The 15441-nt window shown below is 37.2% G+C and overlaps 3 protein-coding genes across 6 annotated transcripts; 1 reads left to right on the forward strand and 2 right to left on the reverse strand.

Annotated features, from left to right (window-relative positions):
• Positions 1-2435: 2435 nt before the first annotated feature.
• On the reverse strand, positions 2436-7037 carry LOC107475327 (uncharacterized). 2 transcript variants are annotated; one of them, XM_052256205.1, is made up of 5 exons: positions 6895-7037; positions 5554-5937; positions 4108-5240; positions 2938-3403; positions 2436-2851 (listed from the first exon to the last, which is right to left on the reverse strand). In XM_052256205.1, exons 2-4 carry the CDS (start codon positions 5897-5899, stop codon positions 3359-3361), a joined length of 1524 nt encoding a protein of 507 aa, XP_052112165.1. In that variant the 5' UTR covers positions 5900-5937; positions 6895-7037; the 3' UTR covers positions 2436-2851; positions 2938-3358. The 2 variants fall into 2 exon arrangements, with proteins under 2 accessions (XP_052112165.1, XP_015950448.1); XM_016094962.3 differs by having other exon boundaries at positions 2938-3407.
• Positions 7038-7190: 153 nt separating this feature from the next.
• LOC107475350 (uncharacterized) lies at positions 7191-9331 on the forward strand. Its single transcript, XM_016094982.3, has 5 exons — positions 7191-7304; positions 7479-7701; positions 7915-8090; positions 8261-8552; positions 9115-9331. Exons 1-5 carry the CDS (start codon positions 7217-7219, stop codon positions 9176-9178), a joined length of 843 nt encoding a protein of 280 aa, XP_015950468.1. The 5' UTR covers positions 7191-7216; the 3' UTR covers positions 9179-9331.
• A 280-nt stretch (positions 9332-9611) lies between these two features.
• On the reverse strand, positions 9612-14917 carry LOC127743951 (probable methyltransferase PMT21). Of its 3 annotated transcripts, XM_052256204.1 has the most exons (10): positions 14731-14917; positions 14535-14623; positions 13812-13902; positions 13338-13634; positions 13095-13243; positions 12802-12997; positions 12359-12569; positions 11021-11693; positions 10838-10915; positions 9612-10276 (listed from the first exon to the last, which is right to left on the reverse strand). In XM_052256204.1, exons 4-10 carry the CDS (start codon positions 13608-13610, stop codon positions 10054-10056), a joined length of 1803 nt encoding a protein of 600 aa, XP_052112164.1. In that variant the 5' UTR covers positions 13611-13634; positions 13812-13902; positions 14535-14623; positions 14731-14917; the 3' UTR covers positions 9612-10053. The 3 variants fall into 3 exon arrangements, with proteins under 3 accessions (XP_052112164.1, XP_052112162.1, XP_052112163.1); XM_052256202.1 differs by lacking the exon at positions 13812-13902; XM_052256203.1 differs by lacking the exon at positions 13812-13902 and having other exon boundaries at positions 14721-14917.
• Between the last annotated feature and the right edge of the window lie 524 nt (positions 14918-15441).

Below are 15441 nucleotides of genomic sequence, written 5' to 3' on the forward strand. Positions count from 1 at the left end.
ACTAAAAAAAATATAAAATAAAACACATTGAAAGAGAAGAACTTCTGTTAGCTTGGGTAGTTATGGAAACTCTGTGCTTACTCTCTTTATCTTAACCCTTGGCCGTTCACCCTTATTATAGAAGGAGAAGCTTCCAAGGTTGAAACGGTTCAACCGAGCCAACTTCTTCTTTTTCAACACCAAAATCGGTTCGGACAGAGAGAAGATAGAGGGAACCGAAAGCAAAAACCAACATGCAATTACCTCTCTCTCATCCCTTCTCATCAAGCTTCATCAATCTGAGTCTTCCATCTTGACTTGGTCCGCAAGATGGATTTCTGACCCTTGATGAATACTTGATTCTTGATAGCTCCATCTGCTCTACTTTTGCTTCCTCCTCCACGTAGCTACAGTAGCTCCTTCTGTGATGGGTGAATAAAAAGTAGAAACAAGCCATACCACAGGAATTTTCTACTCTGACCGAATTGAATTGAAACCATTTTAGGCATGGTGATCTTGAGGCTTCTTCTCCACTTCTTACCTTTAGTGAAAAAGATCTCAACCACGCCATACTGTAAATCTACCTTTTGCAAGGGACATCATCACCTTAGCTTCTTACTTGTTCATAACTTCTCTGCTTCTACCTCTGATAGCTTGCATCTTCCATCTTCTTTCTGGCAGATGAAGTGACCGAAACAAAGAAAGAGAGGAGAAAGAAGAGAGAAAAGCTTTTAATGGAAGTAAAAGAAGAAATTAAAATGAGTTAAATTTCTACTTTTCAAAACCCCATGCTTAGTAATGTGTGAGAGTAATAAAAGTCATCAAATCAATTTTGAATTTTCTCTTTCCTATTATCAATGCAATTAAAACAAGTTAATTGAATTTAAATTTCATTCCTTAGTAGGAGTAAGTATCCGTGAAAAGCATGCAACCTTTGTTTCTCTCTTCTTTCAATTTCGGACCCATGATAATATTGGGCCAGGACAATTATATCTTGGGCTTTGTATCACTTTTCATAATTCAATCAACACAAAAATAATTCAGCCATAATGCTTGAATATTTTTGTACCAAAAACTGAATGTTTCCTCAACCCATTAGATCATGATATTTTAAATCCAAAATCCAAATTTGCACATTAGCAAAATTATTAATCAATCAAATAAAATTAGCAACTTAATAATTTTGTAATTAATCATTTTCAATAATATTTGATCATCATCATAAGATTTTTCAAACTCAACATTAATAATTATTCATATTTATATTTTAAATTAAATATTAATTTTCAATTTTGCTACAAAACCAATAAAAATTCTACCAACTCCTGTTAATTCTTGTTGGGCTAGACTTCAAAATCCGTTGAAAAAAAAACACACCTCAATTACTCAGATTTATCATAATTCATAATTATATTTTACCACTTTCTCCTAATTTTTTTTCTTGCGGCTCCACACGAAGGTCATTATCACCGCTGCTCGGCCTCCACACACGCTACACCAGACTTCTAATAGGAGTATTTTTTTATTGGACCGTATCTTTTTTATGGTTGTGTCTAATGAAAGTGTCTTTGTCGATGTGTCTTGGACGTGTCTCCTTATGCATATGTCTTCTAATGGAAGTGTCTTTGATCGGATTGAGAAGGTAGAAATGAGATAGAGAGAGGGTACTGCGGTGGACGACGGCGATGCAGATAGCGAAGGGGAGGGTGTCGCGGTGGTCCTGCGAAGGAGAAAATGGCACATGCAAAGCGCGCGTTGCAGCAACGGGAATTGGTTGTGGAGGGCACCGGCACTGCCCAGAGAATCGTCGGGATGGAGGCCGCGACAGCGGAACAAACGCAAATCACTACACGCATTCCGAGCAGTGCAACTAACGGCGCGACAAAGATGATAGTGGCAAAAGGGGTGTGACACAGAGGCGTATTGTAGTGGTTTTGCAAAGAGTATACTCGGCATGTTGTGCAGGGACAACAATGGTGGAGGTAGAGCATAAAACACCGACTGATGCCGAAATAAGGGAGAACGCAGGACGAGTGACGACGACGCAGTTAGGAGTTACTGCGAAAGAAATTTGGGTGACACCTTCCTAAATTCACGTCGCAGCTCTCCTTGACGCGGTTACAAATTCTTATGATTCAAATTTTTTATTAATTTAAGTCAATTCAATACTAATTATAATTAAAATATAGTAATTAATTAATGTTGACAATAAGTTAGAAAATAGTATATTGATACTCTATTCTTTTCCCAAGAGAAATAACCAATTATGTTCTCTGCTTTTTGTAAAAGTGAGAGTGAACATTCACATCATGGAGAAGGTACCAATATTCTCTTCCAACATTGACACACACTTGCGACCTCAGTCTCTCATACTACACACGTCATTCAGATCGCACTATATATAAGCATTAATCTATGCTGGTCTAGAAAATTGGACCAATATAACGCAAGCGACATACACAACCAAAAGATTTACGTGGTTTAGATTGAGGTGCTGACCTAAGTGCCAACCTAATTGGAGTTGGTCGGATTACAGCTAGTAATACATCAAAAGTGCAGACTACGAATTAACATCATATACAGAGCTTTTGATCTTACAAGTCGGTAGTCACAATACAATAACGGTACTCTTTACTCTTTAGTATTTAATTTATACTCACTCAACTTAAAAAGCAGACATCAAATATCAAAGAGATATTAGTTGGTAATGCGTCCAACAAAAAAGTTAGTCGTCGCTTTCTGAAGAGGAAATTAGTTCAAGCAATCAAGGTTCTGAGTCCATCGTCTGCTTCACACCAAAAATAAAGGGAACAGAAACTTGCTATCACAAGTTGCATTAACAATGTCTTGCTTGCATCCCGTTCTCTTGCATCTGCAAACACAAATGACTAGAAGTTGTGGTATGCATGTATAAAATACACGTATAATGAAATATAGCTTTTGAAAATAGTAACAGACCTCAGGAATTAGAACTTGCCTGCATACACTTATCACACCCTGAATGAAACCCTTGCAATGTTGATGCTACAGTGATTTGTGATAGGGAAACTCAGCAAGGTCTTGCCACTTCATGAACTTCCCAAAGAACCCAGAGTTTAATAATCTTGATAGATTTCTCAGGCAAGCTTTCTAATAAAAAAAATTCTGATCTTTCCATTCTACAAAAAGTCGAGTTTGTATCTTACAAATTTCAGCCCCAAAACAAAAATAAAAGGGGACCGGAAGGGCATGCTTGATATCAACTGAGTGAAAATACCACAAGTAGACAACTGATCAAGTTAACCCTTGCCCACAGTTTATAATGATGATAATGATGATGATGGCACAATACCCCGGTGGTCCACTGAAGCAACTTCACCTCATTTTTCTAAAAGCCATGTCATCCACCTACACAAGCAATGCCTATGTAGGTGTTCCGGCAAATCTGCCTAGAAAAATTAGTGGTCACAGAATCAGTATAGCAGAATAACCAGTTTATATCATCACTACAAAAAACTGCATATTTTCTTATTCTAAATGCTCTACAGGATGTACTCATGTATCTGAAATTATTCAAAAGCTAGAACCGAAAATTTATACATGAACTAAGCATGTCTCAAACTAAAACATTTTCGGTTCAATTGCTTAAAACTCTCCTAATAAGAAAAGGAGGCATGTATATTATACTTATAAAATAAATATTCAGAGATTCAGAATCCAAGTTATTTCAAATGGAACAAATTGATTGATCTATATCAACAACTAAAAGACAACCCAAGTATCCAAATATTCAGGAGATTTTAATAATGAAATATCAGGTAAGAACAATTTCAATTTCAAAGCAATCTTGCGATTCTCTGCCCCTACACAAGTCAACCGGTATATCAAGACAAAGAAGCAGACCTGTTTTATGTTGAGCTCATATATTTGTGGTGAGATTTTTAGATAGACTTAAGCACTTCAAGTTCTATTGTTAAAATTAATCACATATTGTTGGAACAGAAAAACACACTTAAATGATACACATCTATATTGCCTGAAAGCATATCTCAGATGAAATTTTGGATTTCTCATTGCAACTGATGCAAATAGAATGTTTTAACTTAGGTTACGGACGATTGCTTATTTCTTCAAATTTAAGGAACGTACACTACTCCATGCCGAAGTGTATCCATCAGTTGAAAGTAGCCAGCTTCTAGTATTTTGCAGAAAGTCCAATTCCAGGCTTGTAGAATCAAAATCCAGCAGCTCATCATCATTACAATCATCACTATCATACTTCCTCCTCCTCTTCTTTTTGGCCTTTTGTTTTTTATTACGTTTCAATCGAACTGAAGGACTCTGATCAAAACCAGAACAATCTTCTTTTAACAGTTCATCATGATCTAGTAATGCATTCTTGTTCGAGAGGCGGAAACCAATTTGATTATTCATAAAGACAGACTCCCAGGATTCAGGAGTTTTGCATTCTTGTGACAATCTATAGTAAAGAACCCAAGACTGAAGTCCCAAACACTTTATTGCTTCAACAGTTGTCATCTTGCATGTATTCTTAAAGATTGGGGTCAAGCTATTGCCACTACTTGGGATTGCAGATATTTTTGACACAGTGTCACCGATTTTTGCTTGCAGCTCCGGATCCTCCTCATCCCGTAAAAGGCGTAGAAGTTGCCTTCCCTGAGTAATGACAGCATTCAACAGTAGCATCAGGTCAATAGACCCAGTACCACCACAATTTAAAAGTACAACCACAAACAAATCAGTGACATTATCAAAATGTTGAAATTCCACTTTGCGGTTGAGTGATTTACGAAGCAATTCCAAAAAGTAGCACAGGTCCTGCTCGTCAAGAGTAATAAGAAGGTGCTGGCACAAAGAAGAGAAGGGATGCTCTGTGAGAAATTCATCTATAACTTGCCATACATCTCCTATATCCTCTTTATACATTAAGTTAATGAAATAATGCACAAAGAATGGCCTGTCAATAAAAAAAATATCACCATCTTTGACCGACTCAACAAACTCGTCAGATGACCAAAATTCAGGCACATTCTGAATAAAATTTTCCACAGTTCGCTGGATATCCAAGTCAAGGAAATAATGTGGCTTGGTGGCAACCATGGCTGGTGACTGCCCATGCTTTCCCTTCCACTCCAGCTCCTCCCAGCAAATATCCCTGTTTTTAAATGCAAACTGGGACAACGCCTTGAGACCTTTCCCTTGCTCTAGTCCACTGCCCGAGGAAGAATATGAAAACCACTGCAATACACGATTAGGATTACCTGCATTTCACCCGCAAGATGCACAAAAGGAACATGTTTTGTAATAAGTAACATCTAAAGTGATTAATATCGCACCAATTATATATATAAAATTTCAACACAATAGTAGAAAATCAACAAAAAGAAGCAGCAGCCTAATAAGCATGACATGGGGAGCAGCAAGATATTGGCACAAACAGCCTGCACCGTAGATAAGAACAAACAAATAAATGAATATAAGAGTACTTCTAATCCTTCACACATATATAAATACGAATCCTTCAAATGTCACAGCCACAACAGCGTTTACAAGAGAATATAAAAGTCCACATACCCTGGAAGAATTTCTGGAGCATGCGGCTTGTGTGAGCTAAAATGGAACCCCCTTTATTGGGGGACTTGTCGAACATCAAATGCAAAAGATGGGAGGCAAGGCCACACTTCTGACCTCGACTTCTCACCAAATTCCCAAAGAGCTCTCTCTGATCGCGTGGAGCCACGCACGTCACACCTGCGATGCTACTGCACAGCCATAGCCGAACCTCCGCACGACCCCCAGACAGCATCCCTGACCAGATAACGGATTCCATCTCCTTCAACAAAGAGATTCTCCAGTTTATAGAATCACTGTCGTGTGCTTCATCGCTCTGGTTGGGGTCTGACAAGAACAAGTCTATCATTTTTGCCAAAACCTTAACGCCAGAGGAAGCAAATAATCCTGATTCCCAAACAGTTCAGTTATATAATTATTAAATAAATAATAATAATAGTAATAATAAATATTAGAAATACAGTGAAGTGAACAATCAGACTCTACACAAAGTAAATACTAATATATTTCCCAGTGCCTCACTCCCTATGTTTTTCAGAAACTATGGTTATATATACTTTTCCTTTAAACTTTCAATTCTCCTCCATTTTTGGATTACTTTTTGGTTTCGGTCTTAACTTCGTACGTTTCTTTGCACTCTCCACACCCAGAGTTTTCTTTCTTTCTTTCTCATTATGCAAAACCAGACTTCTGGAATTCTCTTCAGTCATTTCCCATTATTACCGAGAAAAATGTATAAATGCTATCATTGCCATGCCTCAAAAAGTTTATTCAAAATTGATATAGATCATAAGCAAGTACTTATGGTATGTGCTTATGGACACAAGTTATGGCTAGAGGCCAATTTGAAACTTTCAGATCTTATTTTTATTCTATTCGTACCTCAACCTGTACACGTTACTTATCAAGCTTATTACATGGTTTAGGATGTACTTGGTCATTTCAGTAACGAAAGTTCACATTCGCTACACCAACCTCTACTTCACAAAGGAGAGGCAGGCCCATTTGCATCATTTTAGTTTGGAGAACAACTTCAACGGAAACAAGAGTTTGAAGAGGTTATGAAGAACTAGAAAGCATGGAAGATGGCACATGTTAATTGTTACTATACAGAGCGAGGCAAAGTCCAGTTAACTATTACTTAGAGAGTAGTGTATTAGTGCATTAATAATAATAAATATGAAATTTACTACATCCATCTGCTATACTGAGCTCTTATATCAGAAAAAAAGCTCGTAGAAATGCAGAATATGAATTCACTAACTATCCATCGAATAAACTCAAGCAAGAACAAGTAGCAAAAGCGAGAAATAGAACAACAAGATGAAGGGGCAGCGCACCAACCTACTGCCGTGATGGCGGCGGCGACAGCGACGCAGAGAGCAGAGGGCGACGCACCGGCAGCGTAAAGAGGAGAACAGCGAAGCAGTAGAGGTCAAAATTTTGATTGAGGGTGACAAATCCTAACCCTTTAGCTCAGTTTTCTCTTCTCCCAAAATATTTAGATCGAACAGATAGATATTTGATGCCTCTAGATCCTTCTTTTTATTTGAAGTCAGAAAAAGCACAACATACACAAAACACAGTCGTTTTGTGTAATAAGTCTTATTTGCGCATAGGGTTTCGTTGATGGAGTTCAGGCAGAAGAAGAAGCTGCTGATATAGGATGCATATTCGGACAAGAATCTCAGCACTGCCTCTCTTTCTCCCCTTCCGAGCGAGGTGTCATTTCCTTCCTCACAACCCTTCTCCCTGTCAGTTCCCTCTCATTCTCACTGTCTCTTTCTCTCTATTTTACGTGTTTTTCTTTTAAACTTCAATACAGCTTTGTGGCTAAAAGTACTTCCTGTTGCATTTACTATCAAAATCTAAACTCGATGCGTCATTGTCTTCAGAGAATAGTTACGCTTTTTCCTTATTATCTTCGGGGATTCGCAAGTCATCATTTTCACCTCATTTGCAACCCTGTAGTAGAAAGCTGAGAAGGGCTTTTCCAAAGAACATGGCCTGTGGTTTGGATAACAAGACAGGAACTGGTTTAGTTCGCCCTGCAACAGATGCTTACGCACCTGAGGCTGTTGAAGCTTTGAGAGATGGCAAGGTTATTGCGGTCCCCACTGACACACTCTATGGATTTGCTTGTGATGCTTGGTATGAGCTGCTTCTTTTCATATCTGATTACTTCTCCCTTATTAAACAAAGCATGTGAAAATAATCACTTCACTCATTGGTATCACTTCACCACATTCTTTTATAATAATATGTGTCAGTCTTTTTACATCGACAAAGACTGCACTGCAATGGAGACAGATTTATGAATGATTGGTAATTACTTATTGCCTTTGTATTGGGGCATGATTGTAGCTCGTTGGAAGCAGTTAATAGGATTTATGAGATCAAGGGTCGAAAACATACAAGCCCTCTGGCTATCTGTGTTGGAGATGTATCAGACATATATCGTTTTGCCGTGACTGACCACTTGCCACATGGCCTGCTTGATTCCCTCCTTCCGGGGCCTGTTACAGTTGTATTAAGTCGAGGTTTGTAAGTTATTCAAAATGAAAATTATGGACATTTGCAGAGAATACCCTTCAACACTGCATTAAAATTTGTTTGAAGCTGTAGCCTTATTTTGTTCTGTCAACATTTATTATGTAAACATCAAATTCGGTTCTCTACATATGTGATGGTATGCCTTCATATTTTACAGGCGATTCAAGTGTTCTTGAACGATCTTTGAACCCGGGATTTGATAGTATAGGAGTTAGAGTGCCTGATAGCAATTTCATTAGAGTCATTGCTCGCGGTTCAGGAACTGCCTTAGCACTTACAAGTGCAAACCTTAGTGGACAGTCAAGTAGTGTTTGCATCAGAGATTTTGAGAATCTTTGGGAGCATTGTGCTTTTGTGTATGATGGTGGTGTGCTTCCATCAGGTCGAGCAGGTTCAACAGTTGTGGACCTCACTACACCACACAAATACAAGATACTGAGACCTGGAAGGTAGATATGCTTGATCTAAATCTTTTAAGCTGCATTGCTCAAATAATATGATTGTGTATTTCACCAATTGTTTGTGCTATGTTAAGGGTCAAATACTATTTGTGATAGAAAGGTGGTTTGTGGTATAAAAGGTTTTACATAACCGAGACCCTTAACGGACTTGGTAATATGAGTTTTAACCCAAAAAGTATAATTTTTATGTTTCTAAACATTGACAATTCGAAACTTCCTTTTCTCAATTTCTTAAACAAGAGTCTTTATGGAGTACTAACTTAAGAAAACCCTATAAAAACTAATGATACTAAATCCATATCAAATTAGGGATAACTTAATAGGCTGCAAAATGCATACAGAAGACTATAATTATTTTACTGTCAAGACTTTTTGTTTCACTTTTACATGGTGAGTTGAAAATGATAATTTCATAACTCCCCGTTTCTGTGGTTTAAGATATTTGGTTACTTTTATTTTTTGTTTTCCTGGTGAATTCTGTTATATGGACCAGCTTATATGGAATTACAATATGCAATATTTATTTATATATTTAATTTGCACTGTGCAGCGCAAAGGAAGAGACAGTTGCCATCTTGGAAAAGCATTCTTTAGTCGAATCAGCTGCCCGGTAAATAAGGGGTGATCATATTAAATTGTTTATTTGTATGCAATACCACGTTCAAGGCCTCAATTGTATTTGCTTGGACATGTGAGAAATTATGACCAAACACAGCTCGCATATGGCATCTTTTGAACAAATATATAGCATTGGCACCTATTCTATTTAGTTATCATTTCATTAATCTTCTTGTTAGGTTTAATGTTAATGGATTTTACTCTTCACATGATTTCATGTTGTGTAGATTTTTATTTTATTGTTGATAAGATTTTCTCCTATGCTTAGGGATTTGATCATGTAATATATTGAAGGATTGGTTATAACTAAAGTGTTTTTTTTTCCCAATTGAACTTAACATGTTATGTCAATGGAGACAATATATCGTTGTTCGCATCTATGGATGAAATGATGGGAAAAAAACAGAAAATTGAGTATGTACATATATATTGGGCACCAATAACATTATGAGTATTACTTTATCATGCTCAATAATGATACAAGTACTATTTTCTATTTATGTGTAAAACATTCCCCGAGTGTTAAATAAAATGTCAAAGTTGTTGTAGCTCTAGCACTAGGGAAAATTACATACTTAGGGGCTTTGAAATGTTCACACCTTAACATGGATTCACTTTGATTTTACACAAACAAACTATTAGAGTCTAGAGAAAAGTAAGGTGGCCTTGGGGATCAGAAACATTTCAACACATACAAAGAATATATATATGTATATTATACCTATAGTGTATGAAAATTCTTTCTATAAATGAACAAAACCGGATTATCGGAGTTAACCATCCATTTGTACTAGAATCAATCATTGGATGCATACCGAAGCTTTGAATTTGTTTCCCTCCTTGGAGGTATCACATCACTACTACTCTAACATCATCTTGAACCCTTATTGGATGCATACCAAAGCTGCTTCTGACATATCAAAACCTTCATCATCTCATCACCTTTCTCAGTCTTCTGTTTGTGACATTCCCATCTCATACCCTTGCCAATGGCTTCAATGCTATCCACAAAGTAACCGTGCTCACGAATTATTACATGCCCATTTGGCCTTAGAATCCGGTCCATTTCCAGCAACACATACTTCATTTCACATCTGCCACATACCAAGACAACGATAACCATCGGCCCATGTTTGAATTAACTTATCTTGTGATAAAAAAAAAAGACAATCAAAATGTCCAAGAAACAGATTTTTAAAGACAAATCAAACATGCAATCATGTATTTCCTCTGTTCCATTTATTGCATGAGAACATTGTTAAAAGAGGCGTGTGGAAGCAATTTGGAAAGTGCAAGAGAAGTAAGGTTCAGAGGAATTGAGAGGAGGAGAATTCGGGAATCAGAAATGAGAACTAATTCATATGATTGGTGAATCTCCCCGTTTACACTATATAAGAGGTTAGTTAAATATCAAACTCTAATCCCACATGGGCATAACTAACCAGCCACTTTTATTATAGCCTGCTGCACTAACTACAGTAGTTATCTAACTAAACTATACTAACTACAATTGTAGCATCATCATTAACCATTCAACTAACTACAGTTATATTGAGTGTACACTATCAGGTTACAACCATATTTATGCAACTAAATACCAAAATGATAGATCGCTCTAAAAGCATACTCATGAGCAAATCAGCTGAGAATGTCACCTGTGGCTTTCTGCAGTGAAGAGTCCATCAAGATGAAGCAGGTCATATGTACGAGGATATGTTGAAAACGCTTCGCACCTATACCACAACAAAAGCCAAATCAACACATCATATAAGGTGAAATATTATATATAATATTCATGAATAACTTATGGCTCATACAACATTTTAAAATCACTTTACCAGTCATGGAAGGTTCCAATAAGGCCTCGATCATAGACCACAGGGAGCGTATTGGTAGAATAAGATGAGACAACATTCATGACCCACACAGGATCGTTAATCAAGGCTGCAGCAAAACCTCCATATACCGTGTTCATGTCCATCACATTTCTTATCTTATCTGTCCCAAGGTCAGGGAGCAATTTCTTGTAGTGCTCGATACGCTTTTTCCATGTACTGTCGTCATGTTTAAAAGAACTAGCACTCCCACGGTGAACCATTGAAATCCGCTCGGGCATCGTGTGCAGCCGCTCCGGCCACTTAGGAATGGAAGTTAAACCTGATTTCTTAAACTTTGAATTGGGAACCACAATACAAGCTCGAAGTGGAGTATACCATGCTGAATCTGGCTCGAGACTATCATCACATTTTGGTGGATAGGTATCTCTGGCCAGCTTATTATAGCAATTATTATCCAGAGACTTCTGCCACACAGCAATGTCACCCTTTTTATTGTACATTTTAAAGCACAAGGATTTCAGCAACTCCTCCAACTTCTCATAATCTGATCTTTGCTCTTCGATAGTTGTGTTCCACCCTCGCCACCTGCGCTGATAGTTGATTGGTGGGCCAGACAAGACCCAAAATCCTCCAGGACGAAGAATCCGGTGTATTTCAAGGAGATAAATTCCACCTAAAATCAGTAATACCATCAACTTGTGAATGAGAATCAGAGATTAACAGAAAACAATTATTGATTTGTGAATACTGGAGTTAAAGCACAATTGATAGCCAAAACCAAATGTGTAACCTAGTTCAAGGGTGCACAGATGATTTTATAAAATGGTCACATTTATTGGATCAGGAAGGGGGAAAAAGACTCATTAACAGCTATGGCTTCACAATATCAAAAAGCAAATTCTAAGATATTGCTGATTGAGATCTTCCTTCAATACAATATAAGCCTAATATGAACAAACTCTGTTTAATTCATCAAAATCTATAGAAAACTGATAAGATAAAAAATCTAGCAGAATTAGGGGATTTTATTGATGAACTAGGGATTGCAAATCACAATCCTTACTTGGAGTACACTGTTGGAACTACCAACTGTGAAGAGAATTTTCCCTCTCCTGAACTAACAAACTTAACAGAATTTTCTAACTAATTAGAAACTAACTAACCCCTAGTATTTATAGGCAGCAGCTAGGCCTATCACTACTGCTCCTAAACTAGTTTAAAAGAATAACAAACAGCCATCCAGCAGCAAATTAGGAATTAAACAGTGAAAATCAGTCATTCAACTCCTTACCTTTCCTCTTGTAAACTAAGCCAAACCTGTTTCTATAAAAAACTTACCAAATTCTGTCCATGGGATAAGGCATCTGGAGCAATGAGCCATATCAAAGGAGTTTGATGGGAATGGAAGTCTCTGCGTAGAAATGACGCCAAGAATTGCTGGAATACCACGCTCCAGAGCAAATTGCACCTGAGCTTCATGGTTATCTCTTGGTGCAAGAGAAACTGTAAGAATCCCGCGATCAAGCAAGTCCCCACCCCAGCTAGCAACCTATATTGACAAGTGTTGTATAGGTTAATTGATGAACTCCTTTGTCTATCACTTGTTCGCGAATTGCAACAGAAACAGGTACAGGTACTAAAATATGTTCACACAAAAAGACAACAGAACACAACAAAAAGGTGAACTAAAAATTTATGTTTTGGAAGTGATCATGAGATACATAATTTGCATACCTATTCATTGGATGAATAAAGAAGAAGAAAATATCAGCAAAACTCACCCCACAGCCAGTATCAATGGCAGTTCTAATAGTCCCATCTTTCATTTCTGGGATAAGATCTTGCATTTTATCAGCATATTCACCAACTCCATTGGGGAACATGGTACCCCCGCCAGGAAAGAGGAATTTCTCGCCTTCCTTTTTCAACCAATGCTGATTGGACTTCTGCTTGTTAATCCAATCATATGGAACATTTCTGCCATAAAATATACCAGAAAGCATGAGAAGAAAGCCACATTGAGCCAGCCTTTTATATTGTTAATTCATAAAGCATAGATTGGCTATGATTATACCTGTACCAACATTCATCTCTGCTCTTTGGCCATCTAATGGGGGGCTTATACCCATCTGGGGGAGGAACTAAGCATTCCTTCCTCTCAAAAATCGGAGGGCAATGGCGTTCCAACAAAGTAAGCCGGTAGGAGCCATACTTCCTCCATCTCTATAAAATCAATTAATCAAGTAAACATAATCAATGAGGAAACTATTTTCTCAAATCATACACCATGAAAAAGAGCAACCATTAGTAATATTACCTTTGGATCGGTGCATGGTGTGTAGTCTTGATAGTCAATGCCACATTCGGGAAAACTGATGGACTTCATCTGCACAGAACCTACTGAGGATAAATCCTTGGACGGTTCAAGGGACTTCTGGCCGCTGATGAAGAGAAATCTATTCCTCTCCGAACAAAAGATTCCACCCATATAGAAAGAAAATCCACATATCAACACAAATAGTATTGCCACTGGGACAATCCTGCACTTTTCTGGCTGGGTTATGATTGATTTTCCATCGCTACCCTTCATCGTGGCCAACAAATAATCAACTACCTGCACCAGTTTTAATAAATCAACTTCACTAAACTATGATTATGCCAGCTCTGGCCAAAACTTTTTTCTATTTTATTACACTTAAACACTGATATTTTATGAGAAATTGTCAATGACCAACATAACATTTATCATAGATAAATAAAGCACCCAAAAGAGGGAACACTAGGAACTCACAAGAGGCACTCTAACCAACCACCCTCATACTAAGAACTCCAGTTCCTGTTAGTTCCAACTTGTACATTTGACCACAGATGATGACAGTAATCTAAAAAATGCAGAAACAAGTGAAGATATCATTTGTTTCCTATCTATTCCAGGAACCAAATAAGCATGCATTATAATTCAACTCTACAGGAGCACACCATTTGAATAACCAAACCATCTACAGAGAAGAAGGACAAGGCATCATCAGCTTAAGATCACGTAGCTTGCAATGAGAATGAGAACACACATTCCTAAATAGTGGATTCGTAAAATTGCAAAAAATAAAAACAGAAAATGATGACTAAATTCCAGCTGAGTTATCCGAAGGAAAAGAGGCAGGGTAAGGTGTAAATACAAAGAAATCTGACGGTTTTTCTCTTTTTCTACCGACACTTGGTGCTTTTGTAAGGCGCACTTTTGTCTTTATGATGATGACATTGGGCCCTAAACACACAACAAGGTGAATGCAAAAAGCGGAGCTCAGCTCAACATCTTAATTCATACGCTATTGACATGAAAGAACAGAACAGAACAGAACAGAAGAAAGGCATCACTTCTTGTCCTTAATTAGCTTGTTCCAAATTCCAACCAATGAACTCCCATACAAGAAGAATAGAAGAGAAAGCAGATCTGTGACACAACAGAAAGAAAAGAGACGATGATGAAAGAAAGAGAATAGGGATTAGCGCTTACCCTTAAGGTTATGCTGTTTCAATTCTCTGTGGAGCTGCTTCCTGGTTGAACTAGAAACAATGAGCTCTGAGAAGAGAAGAGAGAGCGCGCTAATGGTAGGTGGAAAAAGGGACCATGAGAGTTGAAAAAAATGGTCAGAAACGTACCTAAAAGGCTAAAGACTAATAAAGAAAAACAAAACGAAACTTATTTATACTTCACTTCATCTTCATGTGCTAAGCTGTCTCCTGCTTGTCTTCAACTTCTTCAACTTCAACTTCTTCCAAATTATTCCTCTCTTTTTATTCGCGTCTCCATAAATTATTTTGCCCTCTGTTTTATGACTTTTTTTTCTACCTTTAGTTATTAGCTTATTACTCTCTCTCTCTCTCTCTCTCTCTCTAATTTGTTTAAGAATTTCTAGCTTTATCTGTTCTTTACCCCTCTTCTTTTTAAAGGAAAAAAAAAAATCTTTTCTTTTGTTCTTTATTCGCCGCTTGTTAGTAGTGGTGAGCGAATCTTCAATCTTCAATCTATTTCTTTTGTCTCTTCGTTTATATACGGTGTATTATTTTGATATTTTTTAATATAAATTGGAATTTATATAGCATAAGTTCATGCTATATTTTATTCAATAATAAAAAAGATATTTTGCCCCATACAGAATCTGATAACTTACGTGGAAAAGAAGGCTGAAGCTCTTTCCTTATTTATAAGAATCTTGAGTTAAAATGAAGTAAAGTACAATAATGATGATTTAGAATTGATAGGTCAGTTGAAAAATGTGCTTTTTTGAAGACTAATTACTTAAGATATTTGTATTTGGCTGAAAGAGAAGAGCGATCTTTACACCGTTTCGCTTGTCTTCCTCTCACAACGAAAATGAAGCACTCATATTGATATGCATAAAAACATTGAGGAAAAGCTA

Source organism: Arachis duranensis, unplaced genomic scaffold, assembly GCF_000817695.3.
Source record: "Arachis duranensis cultivar V14167 unplaced genomic scaffold, aradu.V14167.gnm2.J7QH unplaced_Scaffold_165934, whole genome shotgun sequence".
NCBI classification, from domain to species: Eukaryota; Viridiplantae; Streptophyta; class Magnoliopsida; order Fabales; family Fabaceae; genus Arachis; species Arachis duranensis.

Excerpts from the sequence above, each read along its gene's own strand:
- LOC107475350 (XM_016094982.3), top strand. The coding sequence starts at position 7,217 with ATGCATATTCGGACAAGAATCTCAGCACTGCCTCTCTTTCTCCCCTTC. Across the intron at positions 7,305-7,478 it reads TCCTCACAACCCTTCTCCCT|GGATTCGCAAGTCATCATTT; the intron begins GTCAGTTCCCTC and ends TATTATCTTCGG. Across the intron at positions 8,091-8,260 it reads TACAGTTGTATTAAGTCGAG|GCGATTCAAGTGTTCTTGAA; the intron begins GTTTGTAAGTTA and ends CATATTTTACAG.
- LOC107475327 (XM_016094962.3), bottom strand. The coding sequence starts at position 5,899 with ATGATAGACTTGTTCTTGTCAGACCCCAACCAGAGCGATGAAGCACAC. Across the intron at positions 5,241-5,553 it reads GCTCCAGAAATTCTTCCAGG|GTAATCCTAATCGTGTATTG; the intron begins GTATGTGGACTT and ends GGTGAAATGCAG. Across the intron at positions 3,408-4,107 it reads ACACTTCGGCATGGAGTAGT|GCAGATTTGCCGGAACACCT; the intron begins GTACGTTCCTTA and ends TAATTTTTCTAG.
- LOC127743951 (XM_052256202.1), bottom strand. The coding sequence starts at position 13,610 with ATGAAGGGTAGCGATGGAAAATCAATCATAACCCAGCCAGAAAAGTGC. Across the intron at positions 12,998-13,094 it reads AGAGATGAATGTTGGTACAG|AAATGTTCCATATGATTGGA; the intron begins GTATAATCATAG and ends ATTTTATGGCAG. Across the intron at positions 10,277-10,837 it reads TTCACTGCAGAAAGCCACAG|ATGTGAAATGAAGTATGTGT; the intron begins GTGACATTCTCA and ends GGTATGTGGCAG.